The sequence below is a fragment of the Aplidium turbinatum genome, chromosome 17 (genome assembly GCF_918807975.1).
Source record: "Aplidium turbinatum chromosome 17, kaAplTurb1.1, whole genome shotgun sequence".
NCBI lineage: Eukaryota > Metazoa > Chordata > Ascidiacea > Aplousobranchia > Polyclinidae > Aplidium > Aplidium turbinatum.
Genome location: NC_137488.1, coordinates 10499953 through 10526557, shown reverse-complemented (window position 1 = coordinate 10526557; position 26605 = coordinate 10499953). Strand labels below are relative to the sequence as shown.

At 36.1% G+C, this 26605-nt stretch overlaps 2 protein-coding genes across 2 annotated transcripts; both read left to right on the top strand.

Moving 5' to 3' along the window:
* Positions 1-15946: 15946 nt before the first annotated feature.
* On the top strand, positions 15947-17249 carry LOC145786330 (pyridoxal phosphate phosphatase PHOSPHO2-like). Its single transcript, XM_082597967.1, has one exon. The coding sequence runs from the start codon at positions 16483-16485 to the stop codon at positions 17242-17244; it is 762 nt and encodes a 253-aa protein (XP_082454093.1). The 5' UTR covers positions 15947-16482; the 3' UTR covers positions 17245-17249.
* Positions 17250-17824: 575 nt separating this feature from the next.
* LOC145786329 (tRNA-dihydrouridine(47) synthase [NAD(P)(+)]-like) lies at positions 17825-26067 on the top strand. Its single transcript, XM_082597966.1, has 12 exons — positions 17825-17963; positions 18280-18328; positions 18638-18739; positions 18807-18993; positions 19691-20094; positions 20249-20401; positions 20690-20806; positions 21365-21541; positions 23466-23641; positions 23937-24125; positions 25173-25301; positions 25903-26067. Exons 1-12 carry the CDS (start codon positions 17890-17892, stop codon positions 25973-25975), a joined length of 1830 nt encoding a protein of 609 aa, XP_082454092.1. The 5' UTR covers positions 17825-17889; the 3' UTR covers positions 25976-26067.
* Positions 26068-26605: the final 538 nt, after the last annotated feature.

Genomic DNA, 26605 nt, shown 5'->3' with positions numbered 1-26605 from the left:
AACATCGTTCTTTTCAAGGGTATAGAGCTCTTGAAATATTGTATCTTCAATCTCCGCGATGACATTCATTGATTTTTATTTTTCTTTCTTTGATCCCTCGTTCTCGATACTGCTCACGATTTGAGTGCTCACCATTTCGCGAACTTCTTCCGCTTGTATATTTCAGGTAGCTATTCTAACCAGTGGCGGCTCGTGCATAGAAACTGCACAACTGCAGCACCCCCTGCACATTTCAGCATTTTCTTTTTTTTTATTAATTTCACGTTTTTTTTTCTCACTGTCTCTATATATCCTACCGACTAGAAGTTTCATAATTTCTGGATTTTAGAAAATATTATGATTTTTCAAGTTTTATATTTGGAAGCTCTGAACTGCAAGCTCTGCAGTTGCGATCTTATAAAAGAAGAACAAAGATAAATTGTGACGTCATTTTTGACTGAGGTTGCTTTAAAATCCCACAATTCCGAACTGCAAATTTTGCAGTTGCTGGTGAGGCTAGTTACTGTAGCAAGTATACTTCATCGTTTTTAAGCACGATATTGGGTGGCTGCGACTTATGCTGTTACATGGTTAGACTAATGTGCTTTGCTTTCTGCACAAAAACATAAAGCTTAGACTAGGTTTGGTCGCTGTACAATTTTAAGATAGTAGTAGTTTAGCTAGTACCGGTAGCCTACTGTTTTATCGATGTATATTTTAAACTTTTGAGTTTTGCCATCTTTCCCTTTTGTTGGTGTCAAATTCGTATGTTTACTTTGCCGTTCTGTACATATTTGCGCCAGCAGCAAAAAATAAAATTGAATGGAATTGAATTAAATTATCATTATTGTTGTTACACCTAGGTTCATTGCTAACTTACGATAATAAGTTAAGGCCAAAGTTCACATGCTAAAACAGCCTATTTAAACTTGTTGAACATCAGGAGTAACCCTTCAACTGCCACGAGCTCTTTAAAGGGCCCAAGCCCTAAACATTACTCACTGTTTGCAATCACCATAACTCTGGTTTTTGTTTGCCAAACTACATGGGTCTTACTTTTTTAGAAAGAAGAAGGCTTGTATTGTCTAAAAGTTGAAAAAAATTATTAGGTTTGTGTTTGAATTTTTTCTGCTGTTTTCAATCATTTATAGAGAATTTTTTTTGTGCAAAGTGAAGTTTATGTGGTTCTTTCTTCGCGTATAAGGTATAGGTAACGCATAAATATCACCGTGACAACGTAGAAAGCTTAACACTTGCCTGACATCTAGCGGTAACGTTTACCGCAGTTTAAAGGGTTTTTTCAGACATCTAAACCGAAACAAAGAAATAAAAGAAAACACACAACATTTTTGTAGTTTGTCAGAAATTTTAGTCATTTTCACAAAAAAGTACACAAAATTTGTAAACATATTGTAAAAGACTGTTGAAAATGCAACAAATTTCATGTTTTGATTTTTTTTCTGGCAGTTAGGCCTAGCCTACCGTTTGCAAAACACTGCGGTTCAAAATCAAAGCCTTGCTCAAGCTAATTTCTGAAAAATGCATAAAAAAACCGTGACAGTTTTAACTGCTCAAATAGCCTCAAAATGCACGAAATACCACTAAAATAAGGTCAAATTTTATGGGGCGCATGCCCCATACCCCCTAGCTTGGCATCGCAGATTTTGCGCTCGCTCTTTCACGTATACCTCCGGTTGCAGCACCCCCTGTTATAAATACCACGAGCCGCCACTGATTCTAACCAATTAACGCAAAAACGGGTAATTCGGATGAGTCGCGATGGCCAGAATACATCATGAAACTCTGATTGAGAAACGAGATTTTCCATGAAAACAAAAATGACGCATAGCGCTTGACCCTTAAAATCGGCGAAATAGTTGACGGCGCTATCACTTCCGTCAACTAAAAAATAAATCATAAACAGCAGTCATAATGTCTGTTTATGGTTTAAAAAAGTTACCTCTCCACCCAAATTGTATTAAAAAATAAATTGACTGCGCTAGCCTTAGCGTCAACAAAAAGTTGACGCCGTCAACGTACAACACTGATTATAGTCATCGAGTCAGCTGCTTCCCGTGTTCTTAATGTGACAAATGTTCAGTAAAAATGAAAACAAAAAGTTGTTTACCGCTGCGGTAGTCAAGTGAAATTGTGTAGTTTTATCCAAATATCAAAATATCATGCCTTACAAAAATAGTACAAAAAAAAGAGAGGAAAAAAACATCTATGCAAAAACAACAACTGTAGGCCTAATCATAGTTTATAACTTCATACTCTAACACGGTCAGTCAGTTTATAGGCCGACTTGAATAGCCTATTACAGCCTATATAGTAGGCTAAGTTAAAAACAGGAAAAACAAGTGTTTGGTATCATACAGCTTCAGTTTTAAAGTTGATGACAAAGTAGGGGAGATGCAGGACCTATTATACATTTTTTTCTTTTTTGCTCTCATTTCTTCAGCTCACATCAAAATTAGACAAGTTTTTTACAGAATACGGCCAAGGTCAATGGTTATTGACTGTATAAATATCTTGATAATCGAATTTAATTTTGTGAAGTTAGAGCTTATACAAACTTTTTTGAAGAGTGTATAATAGGTCCTGCCCCTGCAGGACCTATTATACACAAGCGAACATTGAAAAACAAAACATGTTTTTTCACTTTCATATCAAAAACAAGCACATACAAATGTGAAATAATAATACTTAGTGTTTATAAACACTTTAATTGCCAAAGTAAGATCGATTAGCATTACATCAATAGCTCTTAATTGGGGGAGAGGCGTCTTCATAAAGGGGGTGTTAAACTCTTTTCCACCACGGCCAAAATTCACTATTTTTGTTGAAATGACTTTTGGAGCTTACGTGTAATATAATGTTGCTAGAAAAGTAAGGCTTAATTTTAAAACATACAAAAGTTAATTCTTCAAGTGCCTTAACTCATTGTATAATAGGTCCTGGACGTTACTGTATAATAGGTCCTTCAAGGAATCATTTTTATTTCTTAGTTAATACAAAAGTATCTACACAAGCAATCACTCTGAAATTTTGTAACAACCTAGCTTAATCACCACACAACCGTAAATAAATGCAAACTTTTGCAAAGAGCTTTAATAACAAAATTTATTGCCTTATTGCTGAACTTCCAAAAATTTACATTTTGACCCCAAAATGGAAAATCCTATGTTTTTCTTGAACTGAAAGCTTTTATCACACGAAACTTCATACAACTTAGTTGGACTAAAATCTCGATTCAAAACCATAAAAACCGAAAACATTTATTTTGAAGTAAAGAAAATACAGCACTGTATAATAGGTCCTGCATCTCCCCTACTGTTCCATACGTTGTGTAAATTTTCTGCTACTTCATTTGCTTTGTGATCGTTGGTCACAACGATAAACCATAATCTCTTCGTGGGAAAATTGTAACATAAGATTCCCAGATCCGTTCGTTTGTATGCAATGGCCGAAAGAAACACTCTTCTAAAAACGTCTATTCAAGAATTGTATTTCTGTAAAAATAGCTTCAAGGCTGTCGAAGAATGGGGGAAACACCCGTAGGGGAGACCGGGGATAGCTCGGACGATTTTTTGAAAACAGCCCATATTTTTTTTTAAATTACACAGCAAGTTCGTAAATGTTATTTTGTTGTAAACCCTAAAGCTTTGCCGAAAAAGGGTAGGAGTATCGTTTGTTTCAGCAAACCGGAAATGCTTATAAAAAGCATAATCTCTGCGGTCCTCAAATGTCCGAATTAAGTCACCCCGGTGCCGGGGTAATTTCGGACATGCGTGGGGTAATCTCGGACAGCAATTTGATGCAGACGTTTTGAGTTTATTTGACAGCTATTAGGCCTACAGAATGAAAATCCAACAAATTATTAACAGCATCAGTTAACATTAGAATATTAGCGCATGTTATAGCATGAAAGGTTAATAGGAAATCTTTCGGCGGCCATTTGACGTTTAGATCCTCCGATTCGTACAGGGTTTGGCAACACCATGACAACCCTTGTGCTTTCCACAGCGTGGATATCTTCGACTTGTGGTTCAACAAATGAATTGTGACTTTTGGAGTTTTTTCTTTAAAATTTAATGTCAAGTTCTTGTTCCTCTCCGTCATTGTTAGATTGTTCGAAATCGACCACTTCATCGACATAAAAAACCGGTTTATTCCTCTTTGAATTATATTTGACCAGTACAAAGTCCCCCACTTCTGGTTTTTCTTTTGAAATAGGTGGTGGACACTCTTCTTCACTAGACATGTCATCACTTAAATGCATTATTTCAGAGGTCAACGACTCATCACTAGAAGAACTCTCGATCAAAAGTTTTCGTTTTGGCTGCCTCTTTTTTTTTGTTGTTGTTTGAGTCGATAATTTTTTGGGTTGTTTTTGTTTTTCCTGCTCTTCCAATCTATTTTTCTCAGGAGTGTCGGCAACAATAAAAGATCGGCCTCTTTTTCTTCCCTTTCTTGAAGTTTGCTTTCGTGCCCCAGATTTAAGATATGGTCTTATGCATTCTGGCGTAACTTGAATTGAACAAGAGGTATTGGACGATCGTGGGAGATCCTCACTACTCGACGGTCGTGGGAGATCTTCACTACTCGACGGTCGTGGGAGATCTTCATTACTTGGGTAATTGGGTTTATATCAAACTTCTGTTCTTCTTGACTGGGCTCGGTGAAAGCCTCTACTTGAACTGCAATAGGTTCATCAAGCATCAAATTGTCGGCTGCTTCTCAAGGTCGATTGTCAGATTCAGGTTCAGGACGGTCAGAGACAAAAGAACACAAGAAGTCGTCGTCCGAAAATATGTTCTGATCAAAAGGACAAATTCCGGTGGATAGAAAACCAGATTTAATATTCACTGGTGTCGCGGCTCGATCCCATGATTGCAAGGCTATTTTTGGAAATTCATATATTGAAATGACTTGACCTGGGTGGGCAATCATCCAGTCATCAATCCCTTGACTGACAAAGGATTTAAACCGGCCAAATATTGTTTTGTCCAATGGTTGAAGTTTGTTGGATGTGTGGGGTGGCAGTATTAATAGGACAATCCCATTATTTTTAGCATATTCAACTCCTTTGAAGCTTAAATGCGACTCATGGTTGTCCATGATGAGTAATACCTTGTTTTCTTCGGAGCACCTGGTAAATTTGACAAAAAACTCCGGGACGTGAATAAAATTTTCGGATGTCATCCAGCCTGATTTATGAACCAAAGCCATAGGTCCACTTGAAAGTCCGCAAAGCATCCGTTCTGGGTTTTGCCTTACTCTTGGAAATACCCAAACCGGCGGCAGTGCTACTCCGCTGGCACCGATGATGTCAACTTGGGTCACGAGCTCTCCTTTTTCTCTAGACGTTACTTGGCCAACTTGGCTTGCTCCACGTTGACCAACAACTTTGGGAAGCTTTGTTACGGTGGTAATTCCAGTCTAAACAAATGGGGTTCGTTTAATCGGATATTATTGTAGGCAACTACATTTTACATAAAACAATCAACAATTACCTCGTCTAGATTGTAAATTTCCGATGACTTAAACTTAAAGTGATATCTCTCGTACAGTTCACGAAGGTTATTTTGAAATAGCGTCACGTTCGTTCTGTTAAAGCTCGTCATCCGGGCTAAAGAGGTGGCTTCTGCTGGTTTTCGGAGGCTTAAATTTCGGTTTCATTTCATAAATCCGGAAAGCCAGTCTTTTCCAGCAGTCTGGTTTAATTTCCATGACTCTGGGAGTTTTACCGCGGTTTCAATGGCGTATTCGTACGCGAATCGGCGAGTGGCTTTTGATGACAGGCCATGAAACATTTTAGAACAATTCAGAAGATAGTCTGCCAAAGCTGTTTCCATCTCCACTGTAAAAACTTGTTTCTGCCTAAAATTAGGAAAATATGATGCTAAGCTACCATTTCTTCTATGGCGTTGCACGTAATCTGAAAGAGTTGACTTATTTACTCCATACTGGTCGGCACACTGTCTGTAGGAGTATCCCTTTTCAACCACTGCCAAAACGGCTAGCTTTATTCTCTCAGAGGAGGCATATTCAATATTTGCATTTCTTTCGTATGTCCGCACCATTATGTCTTTAAAATCCAATACATTATTCAAAAGATATGAAAATAAGATTATGTTTAAGTTTGATTTTTTCCATGGGGATACTTCGGCCATTGTGGCCAAATATCCCCGACCACGTGACTACACGTAAATGAAAAAATATGGCTGCCTGATTAACTGCTGGTCAAAATCATCACTTGCTTATCTGAGTATTGCTTTCTAACTACAACCCCAATCAATAAAAAGTTTGTTTTGGTTAACTGCAACAGAATTATGATCTTACACGTACAATTTTGAAATCTTAATATCACTGATAAAGTTACTTTTCGACCTCAACTTTCTAAAAAAACTAGACATGCTTGCAAACTTTATCTTGATTTGTAAAGGAGCCACAAAGCTTTGGTAAACGTGATTTAACAATACTCTACTGTGACGTCAAACACCTTATCCGAGGTATCCCCATGTCCGAACTATCCCCGGTCTCCCCTACCCACTAAAACTTGTCACTACAATACAAATTACTGAGATAAAGACGGAAACTTGGTCTAATTGGTAAGTACAAACAAAACCGTTTTAACATGCGACCAACTTTCCAAGCAACAATTTTAAGAATGATGAGAATAGATTGCAATATTCCAAACGCACGTAACCATCTTCTGTGACGTAATAATGATAAGCATAAGCATTATGAAGCTATTCAAGCACCTGTTGAATTTAGCTTACACCATATCTCGTAATTCAAGATTTAACGATTATGTAATGTTTCACAGGTGTGACAAAGGTGATGCAATCTTTGCTTATTTCTAGCAACAGTCCATGACGTAAGACGTCAGGTTCAGTAGACAACGGTTTTATGTGACGTTTGATTTGTACTGATATTGTCCGTAACAGTCGACAATCTTCAATATTGAAGATCAACTGTTGGCTACTGAGCAAAAATGCAAATATAGGCCTACAAGCCATGGTGGTGTATAATTGCCCCTCAGTAGGGTATATTTCTTTAATATCACTTCAACGTTGCAAGAGAACTTCTAATTTACGTTTTCTTAAAAAAAAGTTTCAAATGAAAAGTTGAAACAATTGTATTAGCAACTTTCATATAGCCTAGTACTAATAACTAGTAGCCTAGCTCAGTTCAGTTCAGTTTGTTTTTATTTCTGATCATCACAACGAAAAAACTAAATGACAAACATAGCAGATAATCGATAACAGCTTTATAAGATTGAATTGCATAATTCAAAAAATAATACATAAAATAAAATAGCTACATAACTTCAAACGTTTTCGGCAAAACTTTATGCCCTCGTCAGGAAAATACCTTAATTCATCTAAACAAAAATTCGTGAAATGTTAATAATACATGACTGAAAAGAAATAAAACTGCACTGACCTGCGTACAAGCAACAACTAACGAACAAACACAAAAGGTGGTAACAATCTGTCATAAACTATGCGGGAGTATTGTCATGAGACAAGATAGTGAGCGGAACAACATAAAGGCAATCAAGGAAAAATCACTAAGCAACATAAAACAAACGTAATCTAATATAAATTCAACAGAAAAGATGCCCCTCCAGCGAATAATAATATGTTTGTTGAGCCTGTGGGGTTGTGCTGCTTTATTTGGAGCGCCTCATGAATTTTAGTTTCAAACTCAAAAAGTTCCCGCGCTTTTCAAAGCAAGCAGCAAAAATTTCTCTCTCCAGGCCCAAATCAAAAAATGGACTCATAAAAATAATTAAGGCCTGGAGAAAAGCTAATTCTAGAAAAACCAAGAAGAAAATTTGATTGTAGTAATATCAACACCAAAACTATCAAAATCAACCAGGAAGTTGCAGAGATAATTAAACTTGAAAAGACCTTCAGTTAGGCTAGCCAAGGGCTAGCTAACAAGTCAGCAGTCATTGTTTGTTTGTTTTTTTTGCATTTACGAAGATAATCACAGCTGCCAGTAAAATCCTCAAGTTTAGAAGACAAAGTAAGTTGAAAGGACTCATTTTTGACTTTCTTACATTTTCTAAACCCAGCCATTATTTTTCACCCAACCGTTACTAATAACCTTCAACCCAACCAAGACCAATTTCAGCACAAGCTCAACCATCAACACCAAAGAGGTTAATTTATTGGAAACAAATCAAATTTCAGAAGAAAAAAAGATCAAATCTGGACAGTTTATTGTACGCTACCACTCCATTTTTTGTTTAATTTTAGTTTATTATTCTATTAATTTGTAGTTCTACACAATTTTGAAGTACAGTAATCAGATTCAGCTAGGTCAAGACTGACTAATATTTTTCTCCTAAGTTTCATCCTTTGTGACGTAATAATAATATTTTTGAAATCTTCACCTTCCGAACTCGTTTTTTTTTTTTTTTTTTTCTCGTACTGTATTTTACAATTCGTATTCCGACATTGATCGATATCATAAACCGACTAACTTAGGCTACGTCTACGTAAGTATATCCATTATCCTCGCCAGTCTTAATTCTCTTTTTAAGCTGCATATTTTAATCAGGTCATTTTAACACAATTCATTTGATTCTATATCACTGCTTGACGGAATTTTGCCCTGAGTTACCTCTCATCAACTAAAGTACCGTAATTTAATTTAGTTCTTAGTTTCAAATTAAAATTATTACTTAGTCAATTTCCAAAATCCTTGCTAAATTAAATATTTCATAACGCAATAATAGTGTTTGTTTATTTTCTAAAGTGTTTCTTACACCACTTAAACCAGACTTGTTATTTGTTCTTTTTCGGTGCTTGTTGGTCACCGTCCTATTTCGTCACGTCACACATAAGTGAATTCTTTGATTATCCTGACTACAAGTTATAAATGCAGGTGTTGGTGATTTTGCTTTTAATCTGTTTTGTTGCAAAGTCATTTTGTAATCTTTCGTGTCCTGCGTTATTGGTTTTGTATTCATCTGTTGGTCATACTTTGTTTGTGGCAATGTCTGCGGATTGTAAAAATTTTTATTCAAAAAACTCCTTCTCTTTAACTAACAATATTAATAGGAACCAGCTATCGATTTTACATGTAAACATGAGAAGCCTAGTTGGCAACTTTGAAAAATTAGAATCACTGCTTGTCGAAATGCAAGAAGCACCGGACCTTATTGCTGTGTCAGAAACCTGGCTGAATGAAAATCGATTGCATTTTGTTAGCTTGCAAGGCTATAATTTTGTCCACTTTAATAACAAACAAACTGATGCTAAAATACAAGCAGGTGGTGTCGGGCTATACGTAAGCAGTTCAATAAAGTATAATCAAATTAATAATTTAAGTCTAAACTTACAGGAATGTGAAGATCTCTGGGTGGATATTACTTTATCAAACAATAGACAGTGCACAGTTGGTGTAGTATACAGGCATCCCAAAAATAAGTTAATTGAGTTTCAAACCAAATTCTGTGAGTGCATTGATTCGTTAAATAATTTCAAAAAACAATATTACATTTGTGGTGATTTTAATATTGATATGTTTGCAAAGACAAAAAATTCTGCTGTAAAAAATTACTGTGATGCGTTTCTCTCTTTAGGCTGCAATCAATTAGTACAATCCCCAACCCGTGTAACTTCCACAAGTTCAACTTTAATCGATCATGTATACAGCAACGACCAATCAAATAAAATTCAATGCCATGTTCTTATTCACGATATTTCTGACCACTTTCCTATTGTAGTTGTGATAAACTCTGTAAAACCAAAACAAGAAAAATATACACAAAAAGTAAGGAACATGAAAAACTTTGTTGCTGATGAATTCGTTTGTGATCTGGAAAATAGCTTATCCAACCAATACACAGAAAGGAATGATTCAGTTCATAGCAAATTTAATCATTTCATCGACACTTTTAATGACACTTTAAACAAGCATGCACCTTTACGATTGTTGTCTCCAAGAGAAAGAAAACTCAAGACCAAACCATGGCTAACAAAAGGAATTTTGAACTCCATCAAAACTAAAAACAGACTATATCACTTAAAAATAAAAGACCCAACAAACACTTCTGCACAAGCAACATACAAAAAGTACAGAAATGTACTTACTCATACCAAAGAGCAAGCAAAAAAAACGCATTACAGTTTTCTTATTACGCAAAGCAAGCACAACACTGGAAAAATATGGAAAACCATAAATGACATCATCAAGTACAAACATAAGCACACAGCTCACATACCAGAAGAAATAATTAGCACTGACAATGAAAAAATCTCTGACCCTGCACAAATAAGTAACTGTTTTAATGATTATTTCACAGAAATTGGTCCTTCCATGGCATCTAAAATCCCTCTACCGTCTCCTGGCTCATTATTGAAATTGCAAAGTGTCCCATTCTCCTTTTTCCTAAAACCCGTCAATCAAGAAGAAGTATTAAAACATCTTAATAATCTTTCTGTCTCTAAAAGTACAGGACATGATGGAATACCTATAAGATTTGTCAAACTATCCTCACCAATAATCGCCCCTTTCCTCACCAACTTATTCAATCAGTGTATCGATAAAGGTGTATATCCTGATGTACTAAAGGTCGCTCAAGTTACCCCAATCTTCAAAAGTGGCTCCAGGAAAAATTGTTCCAACTATAGGCCCATATCACTATTGTCCCCCTTCACCAAAATATTCGAAAAATGCCGGTATGAACAAATGTACAATTATCTAACAAAAAAAGACCTGATCACACCACATCAGTATGGATTTAGACCACAATATTCCACTTCGTTAGCTGTGTCAAACGTTTGTGATAACATCTTAACTCACCTAGATAATAAAAATACAACTTGCTCTGTATTTCTTGATTTAGCTAAAGCCTTCGACACAGTTGATCACACTATTCTCATACAGAAACTGCAAACATACGGTTTTCGGGGCCTTCCATTACAATTGTTAAAAAGCTATATCAGCAATCGTCTACAGCACACGGTCGTCAATGGAATCTCTTCAAACTCAAGACAGGTTACCTGCGGTGTGCCCCAAGGATCGACATTGGGACCCCTTCTTTTCTTACTGTATATAAATGACTTACCAAATTCAACAAACATGAATGTTAAACTATTTGCTGACGACACCAATCTTACGATGAGCGACAAATGTGAAATAAATTTGCAGAACAATGTGAATGCCGAAATGCAAAAAGTTTACAACTGGTTGAAGCTTAATAGATTATCATTAAATTTCTCAAAAACTGAATACATGCTAATAACAAATAAAAAACACATAAAAAATTTTAACATTAACATTGGTAACACAAGCATTCAACAAAAAGATCAAATAAAATACCTTGGCGTTTACATAGATAACAAATTGACATGGAAATATCACATAGATAAAATTTGCGGAAAAGTAGCAAAAGGTTCATGGGCGTTGCTTAAACTCAGAAATTATGTCAACACAGACACTTTAAAAGATGTGTATCACGCTTTGATTTACTGTCATTTGCAATATTGTATTTCAAGCTGGGGAAAGGCCTGTGACAGTGCACTGGATCCATTAATAAAATTACAAAAAAAGGTTATAAGAATAATTACGAAACAAAATTACTATGCTCACACTAATTTTTTATTTTTCAAAATGAACATCTTGAAACTAAAAGACATACATAACATTGAAATAAAAAAACATATGTACAAAGTTCATATGAATGAGTATCCGTCTACGTATTGTGATTTATTTACAAATGCTTCATCTATTCATCAGCATAACACAAGATATCAAACAGGCAACAATTATTTTATAAACAGATCAAACACAGAATTTGGCAAGAAGTCCATGCGGGTATTGGGACCAATGCTCTGGTCAGAGGTTCCAAGTAGGCTAAAAAACTTATCATTTCATTGTTTCAAAAAAGAGATCAAAACGTTAATTTTACAAAGCTACAGTGCATCGTAATAAGTGATATGTTATGGAAACCAACTTGTCAGTTGCTTCGGAAACTTTATTATTCTCTGCTTGCTTCATGGAATTTTGTGTTTTGGCCTACGTTATCATCAATATGTTTTTTTTATGCGTATGCTGTTGTTGAAGCGCGGGAACGTTTCAATTATTATTTTTCTCTTGTAAGCTTATTTTAAATGGCAAAATCGTAATTTCCGTAGGGTGGCAATTGACTAGTAGACCGCATGGTCGTCTCGTTGTCTCCCTGTCGGTATGGGAACTTGTGTAACTTTTGTACTGTGTATATTGCATATTTCAAACATGTACCTATGTTCCTGTTACTGACAAATAAAACATTGATTGATTGATTGAAACTCTGATTGACAGTTGCGAATTATTTTGAATGAATCTAATGTAAATTTGATGTTGGAACAAATACTGCAGTCATAGATGTGGTCTTTAATTGCACTGTGTTTGTTGATGTCTTTTAAATTTAGTTGTTCCGTTGCTCTACTAACCAAGTGTCTTGTGGACATAGGCTACCTATGTAGGCTATGGCTATGTCATGTTCGTGTCACACGAACAAGTGAATTTGTAGACAATGTTTTTCCACAGTGGAAAAAGCTAGAGAAACTATACCATTCTTGGATGTTGAACTAAAGATTAACGAAAGTACTTTTGACACATGGGTTTGGGTTTGGCGAAAACCGAAAACCTAGTAGCCTAACACTGGATTACTATAAAATTTCAATGCAGTGTGTCCTATGAAATGGAAATTTCGGTTGGTTTTAGGTTTACTTAATCGTGCTCGTTCTATCTGCTCAGACAATTAGCCTACCACTAGGTCTACATGAATGAAATTTCTAAAATTAAATTTATGTTATGTGCTAATGGATATTCTGGGCAGTTTTTTGATAAGGTTTTACAACGTTTCAATTCAGTATCTTTACCGTATACTGACGTCATAAATTTCCAGAACTCTATAGCCATACCTTTCCTAGGAAAGGAATCACTCGTATACGGTACGCTAAAAAACTGTCTAAACTCTTTAAGTGTAAATTTGATATCGACATTGTTCCTCTGTACAAAACTTTTAAAATAAGTAGATATTTTTCGCTGAAATCTCCCGTTCCACAGTCTCTTCGTTCCAACATTGTCTACCAATTCACTTGTTCGTGTGACACGAACATGACATAGCCTACATAGGTATGTCCACAAGACACATTGGTTACGAGAGCAACGGAACAACTAAATTTAAAAGACATCAACAAACACAGTGCAATTAAAAACCACATCTATGACTGCAGTATTTGTTCCAACATCAAATTTACATTAGATTCATTCAAAATAATTCGCAACTGTCAATCAGAGTTTGAAACTAAAATTCATGAGACGCTCCAAATAAAGCAGCACAACCCCACAGGCTCAACAAACATATTATTATTCGCTGGAGGGGCATCTTTTCTGTTGAATTTGTATTAGATTACGTTTGTTTTATGTTGCTTAGTGATTTTTCCTTGATTGCCTTTATGTTGTTCCGCTCACTATCTTGTCTCATGACCATACTCCCGCATAGTTTATGACAGATTGTTACCACCTTTTGTGTTTGTTCGTTAGTTGTTGCTTGTACGCAGGTCAGTGCAGTTTTATTTATTTTCAGTCATGTATTATTAACATTTCACGAATTTTTGTTTAGATAAATTAAGGTATTTTCCTGACGAGGGCATAAAGTTTTGCCGAAAACGTTTGAAGTTATGTAGCTATTTTATTTTATGTATTATTTTTTGAATTATGCAATTCAATTTTATAAAGCTGTTATCAATTATCTGTTTATGGTATTCAAAAAGTATCTCTCTACCAAAGCTAAACATAGCAGAGGTCTAGAAAAAGGTAGAAGCTTATTGTGAATTTATAATGTATTGAAAAAACTTTGGTTTATTTCATGCCAGAAGAGTAAAAATCTAGCAACCCAGACATTAAAAATTCTAACTTTAGGGGTGGAAGCTGACTTGGTGACCTCATAAGGTCTTTTGCTTCCTTCTTCTCTCACTTCTATGTAATGTAACAGTGTATTTGTCGTGATAATTTGAGAAAAAATAAACCAATGATTGATTTATCCTATATCCTACCAAAGGTTCTCAACCAGGGATAGATCAGCTTGACTTAGATAACCGCATGGCTTTTTCGGTGCCTCCATGGTGTAGTTTCCATATCAAAAAAAAACAATTTGTTATATCTACTGATGTGTACATTGAAAATGAATGTGGAGCTATGCCGAAATAAACTTGATTGATTGATTGATATATCCCGTGGACTTGTGTGCTTGTGCTTTTGGATTCACTTGCTTGTCTTCAGAAAATAGTTTGGCAACACTAGATAAGCAATCAGCTTCAGCGCTTCCACTTTTGTGCAGGGTGACCAATTTGGCTTTTTTGAAGCCAGATTTTGAGAATCTGGCTGTTTTTCAACTCCCTTGGCTTATTTTTTTTAAATAAAAAAAGCCAGAAAAATTAGGCTTTTTCTGGCTTTTTTTCATGTTTCATCGATTTTTTGTCAACTTAATAAAAAGCCAACATAATTTTGGCTTTTTTTGGCTTAATTTTATCTTTCCCGTTTTTTTTAGAAAAAAAATTCAGTCAGCGTCAATCGGAGCAGTAATTTCTAACTTATATTTGGTTGTAGTGTCCGACCGAATGTCGTTTTGAAGCCGAAACGAGAAAATTTTCTAGTTGCTTGTCTTTTCATTAACTATGTTTCTGCGTTGTCGCTGAAGTCAAAGTTCGGTGGAACACTATTAGGTTGTGCAATTTTTATATGTGTATGTTTAATGAATACTAATTGGCTTTTTCTTGGCTGTTTCAGCTATTTTATACTGGCTTTTTCAGCTATTTTCTTCTGGCTTTTTTTAGGCTTTTTTTGTGACTAGGTCTGGCTTTTTTTGGTGAAGACAGGTTGGCAACCCTGCTTTTGTGGTAATTACCACAATTGTGGAATTTTCATCATGCTTGTGGTAAAAATGTGGTAATGAAAAAAATGTGGTAATATGGAAATTTTGTGTGGAAATGTTGCCAAAATGTGGAAATTATAAATTTTGAAAATTTGACATAAAATACTATCAATAAATAAGAGCATTTAAACTGTTGTCCTCCAAAATCGAACAGATATGCAAAAAACTACTTATAACAGCATGTGACTAGCATGTTCCGCTGTTTTCGGTTTGATTTTGGAATGCGTCCTGACTTTTAACTTTGAAGGTAGGGTGACCATGTGATCATATTCATAGTCAAGATGTCTTTCAGATTCTAGCTGCGGTGTCAAGTACAGAACTTTGCAGTGGCGCAACCAGGGGAGGGGGGTTGGGGGTTACAACCCCCCTTTGACACGCATGTGACGTCACGATATTGAGAATGATGCTTTCAGTCTCTATGTCTCTAAAACAAAGTTTGCCTAATTTTAAACGAAACTGCATTAAAAGAGCGAGTTTTGCGAATACTAAACATTCAAATATCTCAGCCAGGAATTAGCAACAAGAAAACATAGAGACTTAGCTTTATTAAGTTACCGAAAAATGCCCAAGAAAACATGATCTTATTCTTTTGCTATGCCACCAGACAGCATCATTTTACAGGAATATTTAAACCCACATTTTTGTTGAAAATGCTCTCAGAATGCATCAAATTTAAAGTAATTTTTCAATATTTTCTGGGGAGGCCCCCAGACCCCCCCGCCGCTGGGTGTCGCCTTTGGCAAAGAGCCGGCAGGCGAAGCCCGGCGGCCGTCAAAACCCCCCCTTTCAAAATTCCTGGCTTAGCTACTGGTACTTTGCTTTCTTATTTCGGACATTCTGTTAATTAACTGAGTAATTGTTTTAGGCCTTATTTTACACTATAATAGTGTAAATATAACCAAATAATAGCGTTGCCGGATAAGGAATTCTGTCGTAATTTGAGAAAAGTTTAAAGCTGTTCAATAGTTCTGGGTAAAGATCAAAACCCTAACCTTATTCCTAAGTCTTACCTTAACCCTTACAAACTTTAATCCTAACTCTGACAACACCTGATAGTAACTATGGCAACAAGTGGGTAAAAATAGCCACTGTGTTAATGTAAAAGTAAGTCGAAATACGGTTAAGATCGTGTAAAAAATCACAGTAAAAAATGTGGTAATTTGAGGACAAATGTGGTAATACAAGTGGTAATCTAGCTTTGTAAAAGTGGAAGCACTGATCAGCTGCTCAGGCTGAGCGCGTTTTAAATTGAGCAGAAACTTTACAAGCTCATCTCATGCTCCAGCATTGTTCTCATTTTTAGGGAATTTGGCCCTAGATTGGAAATTTTAGGAATCGGGAAGTTTTCCTGGCTAATCGGAATGAATTATTCAACTCTTAGCATACTCAACCATATATCTTTGTTTGTGAATTGTACTGTATGTTTTTGTGATAAAAGCTTATTGTGTTCTACAGTGTTATGGAATCTCATCGGCAAGTGAAGTTGTTTATCAATACAGGGTTCTGTTAAGATAATTTTCACAGTACATTTTTCTATAAATATTATATAGTTAAATATGAGGCCCTCTTATAAGATACTTGCTGTATTTGATTTTGATCACACAATAGTGGATAAGAACACTGATATAGTTGTATTTGATATGATTGAAAATGAAGAGGAGCACGACACATTGTGGAAACAGGCTAAAAAAGGAGAATGGACTGAATTTATGAACAAAGTATTAAAGTTACTTTTTGAAACAGGACAAACTTCCTCAAATATAGAAGCACGGTTAAAAGAAATGAAACTAGTTGATGGATTTTTAGATTTGTTTAGTTATTTAAAAAACAAAGAAGATGTTTATGATTGTATCATAATGTCTGATTCCAATTCTTGGTTTATAAACACTATTTCCACAGCTAAGGGCTTTGCTTCGTGTGTGAAAGAAGTGTTCACTAATAAATGTGAAGTTATTAGCGGCCAAGCACCTGTTGTTCATCCTTGCCACAAACATGAACATTCTTCTTGCCCAAAAAATATGTGCAAAGGCAAATTGCTTGTTGACTACTTGGTTGATTCAAGAAAAGCTGGTATGCCTTATGATTCAGTTTGCTACATTGGTGATGGCTCCAATGATTTTTGTCCAAGCACAAAATTACAGTCTTCTGATTATGTTCTGCCTCGCATAGATTTTGCTTTAGCTTATAAATTGCAATCAACCCATGTGCAAAATGATAAACTGGTAAAAGCTAGTATAGTACCGTGGGATAGCGGATATGATATTTTAGATCAGTTTAAGGCTATAGAGCAAAATCTTGATCTGAAATCTAGGAAATAATTTCAGTGTTGTTGAATGCAATAATTTTGCACACATTGAATATTTTTGTTGATTTGATACTCGAAGAGCTTTAATTTGTGTTTAGGTGTTTCATTATTTGTTTTTATTATTTCGCCATGTGATGTGCCTTTCTCCTCTGCTTTGCAGTTTCATTTTTGTGCATTTTGTCTTTCAGTTTATTGTGTAGATCAGTTATTTATTTTAAATGTAGATGTAAAATCAGTTATTTCGTTACTTGAGAAGGGCTAACTTGAGTATGGCCGAAAATGTTTATAGTTGATGTTCAGTTGTTCACTCTAATGTATGATGTTAAATGCCGTGTGGTTGCTTGGTTTTATCTGTCTATGGTTGAAGAAAGTAACCTCTCTACCAATATTGTATTCTTTGTTTTTTGTGGTTGAGATTTATTACAATTTATCAACATTGCTTTTGGTGCGCAGAAACATCATTTTTATATCAACAATTGCATTAGAGTTAGACTACATTTTTGCACACTTGTGGTTTGAATTAGTCAAGCTTTGACTGATGAACATTAGAAGCTAATTACACAATTCGCAATTAATCAATCCAACTTAAAATGCTTTTACTGTGCAGAAGTAATGTTTATAATTTTCTTTTTGGAAAACGCTCCAACTGAAAGCATACATGACTGAAGCTGTTTCTTCTTATAATGGATTTTTGCCTCATGGCAGTGATGGTAATGCTGCAGTGAAGCTTGAGTAAGTACCAATGGCCAAGCTAAGGCAATAAAATGTTGAATGTTGGCAGCCTTAGAAAAAGACTCACATTGTCTTGAAAGGGTGAAAACTGAGTTTCTCTGTAGAAGCTGAGTTGTAATTTACAAGGTATTATAGAAACACATTATTGATTAAACAAATATATATATAAATAATTAAGCAAAGAAAAGGTATTTTTCACACTTTAATCAACTAATCATGTTTTGAATCTGAAATATATATTCAATTTGCAATCTTAAAAACTGACCATTGTCTGAAAAACTACTTGTATGACCTTTCTTGAATTTATTCATTGCAGATTTGTTGTTGAAAAAAAAGCAGAAGAAAAGGTATTGCCTGATGTTAAGGTAGGAAGTACTGATGTATGTTTCCAGATTTTAGTGTTATCTTTGTATGACCAAAATGTGCATGTAAATTGATAATACCTTTACTGTACTTAACATACGATAGTCAACAAACTTAACTTTGTTTCTGAATTTTGAAAAATTCCATAAAATATGCGTTACTTTCACAGGTTATGAATGATGTTGGAATGTTGTTTATCCCAAGATCTGAGAAAAGTGAACTGTTATTGTTAGATGTGAGGCGCCAGCACATGGCTAGATTGAAAAAAATATGCTTCTTCAATACCTTCATTAATGCTTTTATTATTTCAGGACTCCAGTGATGAACAAACGAACAAAAAGACAAGAGGACAAAACAAAAATCGCCCTCGTCCAAAGCGGGAAGTTTTAACTGAAAAACTTTGTCCAAGCAAGGTTAGTACGTCAGCAAATTCATGATAGTGTTTGATGTTTGCATTGTAAGTGCATTGTTGTTTTTCAGGTAAATGACAGTGGAGTTTGCGCATTTGGTGACAAATGTAAGTACATTCATAATGTTGCTGAGTTCATGAAAATCAAGCCACCTGACCTCGGAAAAGAATGTGTAGCTTTTAAACAACGTGGAAAATGCCAATATAGCTTTGCTTGTCGATTTGGAGGAGAACATATAACATTTTCTGAAAGTGAAGGTGAGTGCTGTAAAACAATATCGCTAAAGCCTTGCAAATATTAATTATTAAGCATGAGGAAAAATCTCCCGCTATATATAATGCAAGTACGTACGTACAGTACGTAGAAGCGTAGATAATAAAAAACTTGACCAAAGCTTCCTAAATTTTTTTCTTGTCAAGTCCTTCTAAATCCTAAAAACTTTTCATAGATCTACAACTTGAACTTTTTTTAAATTTCTGCAATATGTCAGTCACGAATGACATGATTTCTGTCCTACCAACCATGCTGTTTTAAATCCACATGTCAAATCATGGTGTTCATTGGCACTTGGCAGTAGTTCCTACTGACAAACCTAGATAAACCAGAGGGCAATGCAATAGTACTGGATTCGGCAAACGTTTTGTTTGATAAATTTGAATTATCTGTTGATATAATGAGATATAATGTCTTGGGTAGCCAAGAGAATGTGCAGTTTACTTCAAGTTACAAAATAAAAAAGGAATTTGTATCACAAGGCCATTCCATTTTTCACAACCACTACTAAGTTTTTTGGTTTTTTTTACCGACATTTGAATCGTGTGTAGCTTTGATGCGGTATTGTTACCGAGGTTGTGTCCAGTGTTTCTTCAACAAATATACTTTTGTCCTTTTACTGAATCTTAGATTAGTCTATTGAAAACTCTACTAGAAAAAGATATTTTAATTGTTTTGCAGGCTATAAGAATGTTGTTCGTGAAGAATTGAAAGCCAAGAATCCAACACCTGTTATCAATGTATTACCAAGAGAATTACAACTCAGTTTAAGAAAGAGAAAATTTGATTTTTCCAAGACGGAAAGTGCTTTGAAAGACCTGCAAACAATTCAAGCAAAAAGGAAAAAAGCATATGAAGAGCGAAATAACTCAACTAAAGTGGATAAACATACGAGCGAAAACGTTTCCGAGATAATCAAAGCATGTTCAAAGAATGTCGAATCGCCCTCTGACAGTTCATCACAACCAGTGTCATCAGCAAATGGTCATGGTTGCGTGACCGATGCCGACTTTACTCCTTTGCGTGTAGAAGAAAAAAAGAAATTAAACGTCTCCAACAAACTCTACCTTGCCCCATTGACTACAGTGAGTATTATCTCCACTACTGTTTGTAAAGACATTATGTTTAGAGATAGGGCAGTAATTCTTCCACTTTTCCTTCTCTGGTGTTGGTAAGGCAATATCTTCACGAAATGTACGCAAAAGCACAGGTTTTCAGACTTGTTTGTTGTGTTTTTAGTGTGGAAACTTGCCTTTCCGGGTCGTCTGTAAACGACTAGGTGCAGACATCACATGTGGTGAGATGGCTCTGTCAACAAACCTTCTCCAAGGTCAGACATCTGAATGGGCCTTGATCAAACGCCATCCCTGCGAAGACATGTTTGGAGTCCAGGTCCCAGATTTATTTTCATTACACTAACTGGATGCCAGATAAGATCACGAAACTCTGTAAAAAAATTCTTTGGAGTTTTAGCTAGTTTTGATATAATTAGGCCTGATATTTTGTTGGCTCAAAAATAGTGCGTAAAAGTTACATTGGTCATTGATTGTATTTCATGGATGTTTAAGCCCAACGTTGGTCATACGTATGTAAGTGGATTACTTTTGTAAATGTAAAAGTTTCTCTCCTGATGTTTGTTGTGTCTTAATCTTTGCGTTTCACCTTAACTTTACATCATAGCTTTGTGGCGGCTTTCCTGACACAATGTCCAGATGTGCAGAAATGCTGAACAAAACTTGTCAAATTGACTTCATAGACATCAACCTTGGCTGTCCAATCGACCTGATATACAAGAAGGCAAGCTACCATTGTTTACATCTGGTTTAAAAGTAGATTGAAGTGGAATCCAATTGAGGCTTGAAATTAAGCTTTTAAATTTACCCCATAATTTTTCTAAAAAACTTGACATCGTCCAATTATGCGCAAAATTGTCATGGTAATGTCATTGGCTTGTGTAAGCGGCACAATTTGTTTTTGCATATCAAAGGTGTAGTAACGGCTGCTATAGAAAGTATTAATATTGGAAATGTATATTTGTTTTTGAAGCTTTTGTATGTGGCATGCCTTATGATTGTTATCAAATATGAATGATCACAAAATATGATCAGTTGATCACATGAGTGTAATGTCATATTGTGTGGCATCACTTCGTACCGCAAAACTTGATCAATTACTGCACAATTGAAGTTGACGCAGGGTTGGTGGGACCATGCTTTTTGGGTTGGGTTGAGTTTTAGTCTGTGCTTGGGCTTATTGTACGTGAAATTCCGTTTCAATTTTCGTTCGGCAAAGTGGCCTACGGTGTATGACTGCTAGCCTATCAACGTAACTCTTGTGTGATTACTCTTGTTTCAGGGATCTGGCTCTGCTCTTATGCGAAGAACAAACAAGTTATTTGACATCGTCAACTGCATGAACCGCGTCATCGATATACCCTTAACGTGCAAGCTTCGAGCAGGAATTGAAAACAACAAAAATTGTGCTCATACCATCTTACCAACCCTGCGCGATCGTGGTGTTGCACTGGCGACGGTAGGTCTGGCCTTGGAGAGCTTTGAAGTTATATTTAGCTTTATTTAATGGTTTACGACAGGGCTTCCCAAACTGTATTCCAAACTATATATAACGTGTGAAGAAGGGACGTTCTTCCCGGCCATCAGCACAAGGCTGATCACTCACTAGTACAGCGAGCAGCAGTTGCGCTTCGCTAACCACAACGGTGTAGCTTCCACGCTAGCCATAAGACCTCCAATAAACGATAAGTTTCTGGGCAGCCGATTTGTAGCATCGAATAGACAGCGATAGACACGTGTTTCGCCCATGAGGCTGGGCTCATCAGTATTGCACCAGTGGCATGAATACGGTGCGATACTGATGAGCCCAGCCTCATGGGCGAAACACGTGTCTATCGCTGTCTATTCGATGCTACAAATCGGCTGCCCAGAAACTATATATAACGATTAACGAACTTCAAGGTCGCAGAAAATATGCCAATTTTACACAATGGAGCCTACAGCGTATATATTAGCCTAACACTTCTGTGCAAGACGCTGTGAAAGTTATTAACTTTATTGAGTCGCGCACTCAATACCCTTATTTTTACAAGTTTATGTGGTAAATGGAATCTGGGTTTAAAACGCTTTCACTGCAGTTTGAAGTGAGATTGCTTTTTAAAGCCAAAGCTTTGAAAAGACTATTAATGTTGAAAAATGAAGTCGTGATTTTTCTAACGAAATAAAATTCAGACTTGGTCTAGTGGTCTACCATTTTCGCAATGACAACTGGCTTTTGAAATTACGCCAAATATCAGTTTTGCTTGAAAAGCTGAACGAAAGTTACTTGTCCCTCCTAGGAGAAAACATCAATGTTTTGCATTAAAACCTAAAATTGATACGTTCATCAAAAAATTAAACATCTGGAAACAGAAGATTCAAAATGATTGATTTGAAATGTTTTCATTTACTATTATACTAAAGAGTTTTTGGCTAACAATGATGTGGAATCAAATGTTATATTAAACCTCTGCTTATCGACTATTTGACTAAGTTGCTGCTTAAAGTTTCTGGAAAAAAGCTGCGCACTTTTGGGGTGAACATTATAGTGCAGTATCCATTATTATCTGACTCTGCAGTAACTGCACTTCTGTTGTTTGTATCAACGTATCTGTGCGAGTCAGCATTGACGGCAATCAAAGAAAATAGGCCTACTGTTCCAGCCTAAGCAACAATAAAACTGCTTTAAGACCAGCATTAGCCTAATAAACATTGAGCCACAGCTGGACCTGCTTTGTGGCAGAAAGCTGGCACACCCATCACACAGAATAAATGTGTTTGCTTTTTTGTTATATTGTCAATAGGCTAGGCTACGTGTAGAGTAGCAGGCTTGGAGTACGGTGGCTTGTTTTTAGTTTTCGTTCGAGTTAAGCTTTTCAATAAATTTGTCATTTTAATCGTGAGTGGTCGCGAAAATTTCTAGGAAATTAAAAGGGGTCGCGAGCGAAAAAGTTTTGGAAGCCCTGATTTACGAGTATATTCGAGTAGTAGCTAGTAGCATGTTAATTATTGGATATTCCTTCCAAATCTTTTTTCACAATCACGTTTACCATTTACTGTAAGTGTAAGATTTTCCATAAATCAAGGGTTCTCTGGGTAAATTCATCCCCTATCAGAGTAAATCTGAGTATTTTTATTAAAGGGCAAAATATACAGACTGCATGATGAATTCCCGAATTGTTATTCGAAAGTAGCCCAGAACGGTTCATTTGTCTTCGGAAAGTTTGCAAGCGATAAACGAACGTAGAACGGTTGGGAATCCTTAAGCGAAACATCAAAATTTAATATACTTTTAATGTAATGCATACTTTGATAGCTAACTTCAATTTTAATTTGGTTTAGATTTTCAGAAAAAATAATTTGACGAAATAAATTTGCAAATCTGTTATCAACACTTTGCCCAGGTCCACGGTCGCTCGCGAGAAGCGAGGTACACCAAGGCAGCCGATTGGAGTTACATCGACGTATGCGCCCGTGCTGCCGATCCCATGCCCTTATTTGGAAACGGTGACATCTTGTCATATCGCGACTATTATTCCGCTATAGAAAATACTTCCATATCTGGAATCATGATAGCAAGGTGATGTACGAGAATGAAAGTGGCATTGGATAGTGCCGATATGATCAATAAATGAACCTGTTTTGAATAGCATATTACAGTAGTATTATCATCCAATCGCTGTTTACTTTCCTAGTAGAAGGTGATTATTTTCGTTGTACATCAATTAACTTCACCCACTTTCTTCATATCAACTTATTCATCGCATCTGACTCGTTATATGCGTGTGGTGTTTTTTTTTATTACGTTGTAAAATTGCAAACTTATGTCTGTATGCCGGACGTGTCACTTTACTCCACTGTCTTTCTTTCAACAGAGGCGCTCTGATAAAACCTTGGATTTTCACTGAAATAAAAGAACGACGCGACTGGGACATATCCAGCACTGAGCGGTTTGGATTGCTTAAAGATTTCGTAAACGAGGGCTTGATGCATTGGGGATCTGATAACAGAGGGATTGAAATAACAAGACGATTTCTACTGGAATGGTGCTCTTTTTTGCACCGGTAAGTTATTTTGTCACGAGTGTAACTTATCTATTAATGTCATTGATACCGGGCCAAACTTAGCCTCAATTTTTTTGTGCGCTGTGTTATGAACAGTTTGCTTTTTTGCTAGTAGCCTGGGTGTCAAAAGCTGGCCTTTGTAAATTACTTATATATTTTTTCTTGATGTTGAAGTATTGTAAAAAAAAGACGAGTTACAAAACCTAGGATCTATTTTACTTGTAAGTACCGTATTTAGCGACAACTAAAGTGGTACGAAGAAAGAGTGCATTTACGAGCCCATTTTTTTCAGTTTTGTGACGCTATACTACAAAAAACTGCAAGCAAAGTGTAGTTAACATCTTGTCATTTGCATCAACAATAAAACAACAAGGTATTGTCACGTAGCTGTCACATGATCAGCCAGATTACCAGCTACTTATTTGAACGGTCAGAAAGTGCTGAGATATTCGAACAGTCATGTAGCTATTTTTACGGTTTGCTAATCGGCCGCCTGTATAACTGTATAAGATTTTCAATCATTGCTTCGGTTCTAGTTGCAACTTGCAAGCGGCTATAACCTAATGCCTCCCGCTGAGTAGGCTAGTCAATGAAAATTCTTTGGTATAGTTTCGGGAGATTTTTAATCGTGATTTCAAAATTGATTCACCAATGAACGAATCGACTACTTTATTTAATGCAAGATTTTAGATTAGTCAAAGTACATGGAATTTGTTGTACAAGTGATATTAGCAATTAGAGGCGGGTGAGGTAGATTTATACATTGTTGTTGAATACTCTGCATGCAGAATATTTGATCGGTTTGTTCTTGGTTTGGCCGAAACAGTGAATTGCTTTTAAACACAATGAAGATCTCACGTGAGAGATTAAGAATTAGCAATTATCACCATAAAGTTAGTGACGCCAAGCCATGAGTTAATATATCCATCTCGTTCCAGAATATACCACCACATCACCTGGTATTTCCACTGGCTATTCGAACGACCGTGCTTTTCAGCGACAGCATAATAGGCTAATATGATTTTATAAAATTCTATTGAATTGCAGATACATTCCAGTCGGCTTACTAGAGCGCATACCTCAGCGAATAAACGAGCGTCCTCCTTACTACCGTGGCAGAGACGACATGGAAACGCTTATGGCAAGCCCCAACTCCAACGACTGGGTTAAGTTAAGGTAAATTCTGATGGGAAGATTTGATGACAACACCGTCCCAATTAGGCAAAATTTATGTGTTGTTGAAAATCAAGTTTAATGTATTCAACTAAAATGCAGAAGCGACAGCTTAGCTTAGTCTTCGTACTTGATACATAAACGAACATATAGACCTTTGCTTCTTTGTATGATGTCGTGTTTTGTTGGCACTGGCAAGCCTTGATCTTATCTGGACTGGTCACAGCTAAATAGGCCTTGATTCAAATGACCCTGCGGAGACAATATCGAAATAAAGCTAGCTCGTGTTTTGACTGAGATTTAACGATCTCTTTTGCATGGTAGAATTTGAACATAATTTCACAACGACATTCTATTAAAACTTGGATTTTGTTGTTTAAGAGTCGTTAAAGAATCACATGACGCTTTGGGAGGTTTCAGAGAATCATCATGTTACATCATGGAGGTTGACAAAAACTTAAAAAACTTCTCATTTGGCTGTGTATAAATGACGTTATATGACTTTTGGACAGCCCATTTTTGCTTCTTAGCACATAGACAAAAATTACGTGAACACCTCTAGCTATCCATAGTATTCCACTAATCATCTCTTCTTACTTTGCAGTGAAATGCTTTTGGGGAAGGTTCCTGATTCTTTTAACTTTCTGCCAAAACACAAAGCGAATTCATATAAGTGACAATTTGTATCTTTACTTTGTGCGTCTTCAACTGATTCTGCGTGGGTTATGGCGGAGTTGTGTGGTGGTGGTTAATACAACAATGTTCCTTACGACTCTTTCGTGGTAGAGCATGCTACGACAATGGCTTTTTATTAGAGTGGATTATGTTTGGTTAACGTTATCAGATTACAAATCTCTCAACTCCTTTATTTTACCGACCAAGCATGGCTTACCAGAGCGTCTTCCAGGCGGCCAAATTCTCGCCCCCGGCAACCAAAGTAAAAAATCTGTCATATTAGCAAAACGCGCTTTCACAGCTTCAACAGACCGAATTTCGTTTCTTACACGTACGAGATCTATGTGTACAGTTTAGCACCAAAATCCAAAGTAATCAAATCACTTAACTAATACACTCTACAGAAATATAACACTGAACTTTTGAACAAGATGTTGATTAGCAATAAAACGACTACACAGTGTCGCAAAACGCAATTTAAAATCATAATCACTTCGCCGAAAGTGTCAAACAGTTGTATTCCAATAAGCACCAAGACTACTTGATATCGTGTTTTGCGCCCAAATAAGAATAACTTAAACAAGGCCGTGAAAAACATTTGCAACTGTATTTGAATGCACTGCTTCCCAAGT

Excerpts from the sequence above, each read along its gene's own strand:
- LOC145786330 (XM_082597967.1), top strand. The coding sequence starts at position 16,483 with ATGAGGCCCTCTTATAAGATACTTGCTGTATTTGATTTTGATCACACA.
- LOC145786329 (XM_082597966.1), top strand. The coding sequence starts at position 17,890 with ATGACTGAAGCTGTTTCTTCTTATAATGGATTTTTGCCTCATGGCAGT. Across the intron at positions 18,329-18,637 it reads AGGTATTGCCTGATGTTAAG|GACTCCAGTGATGAACAAAC; the intron begins GTAGGAAGTACT and ends TTATTATTTCAG. Across the intron at positions 20,402-20,689 it reads AAGACATGTTTGGAGTCCAG|CTTTGTGGCGGCTTTCCTGA; the intron begins GTCCCAGATTTA and ends TTTACATCATAG.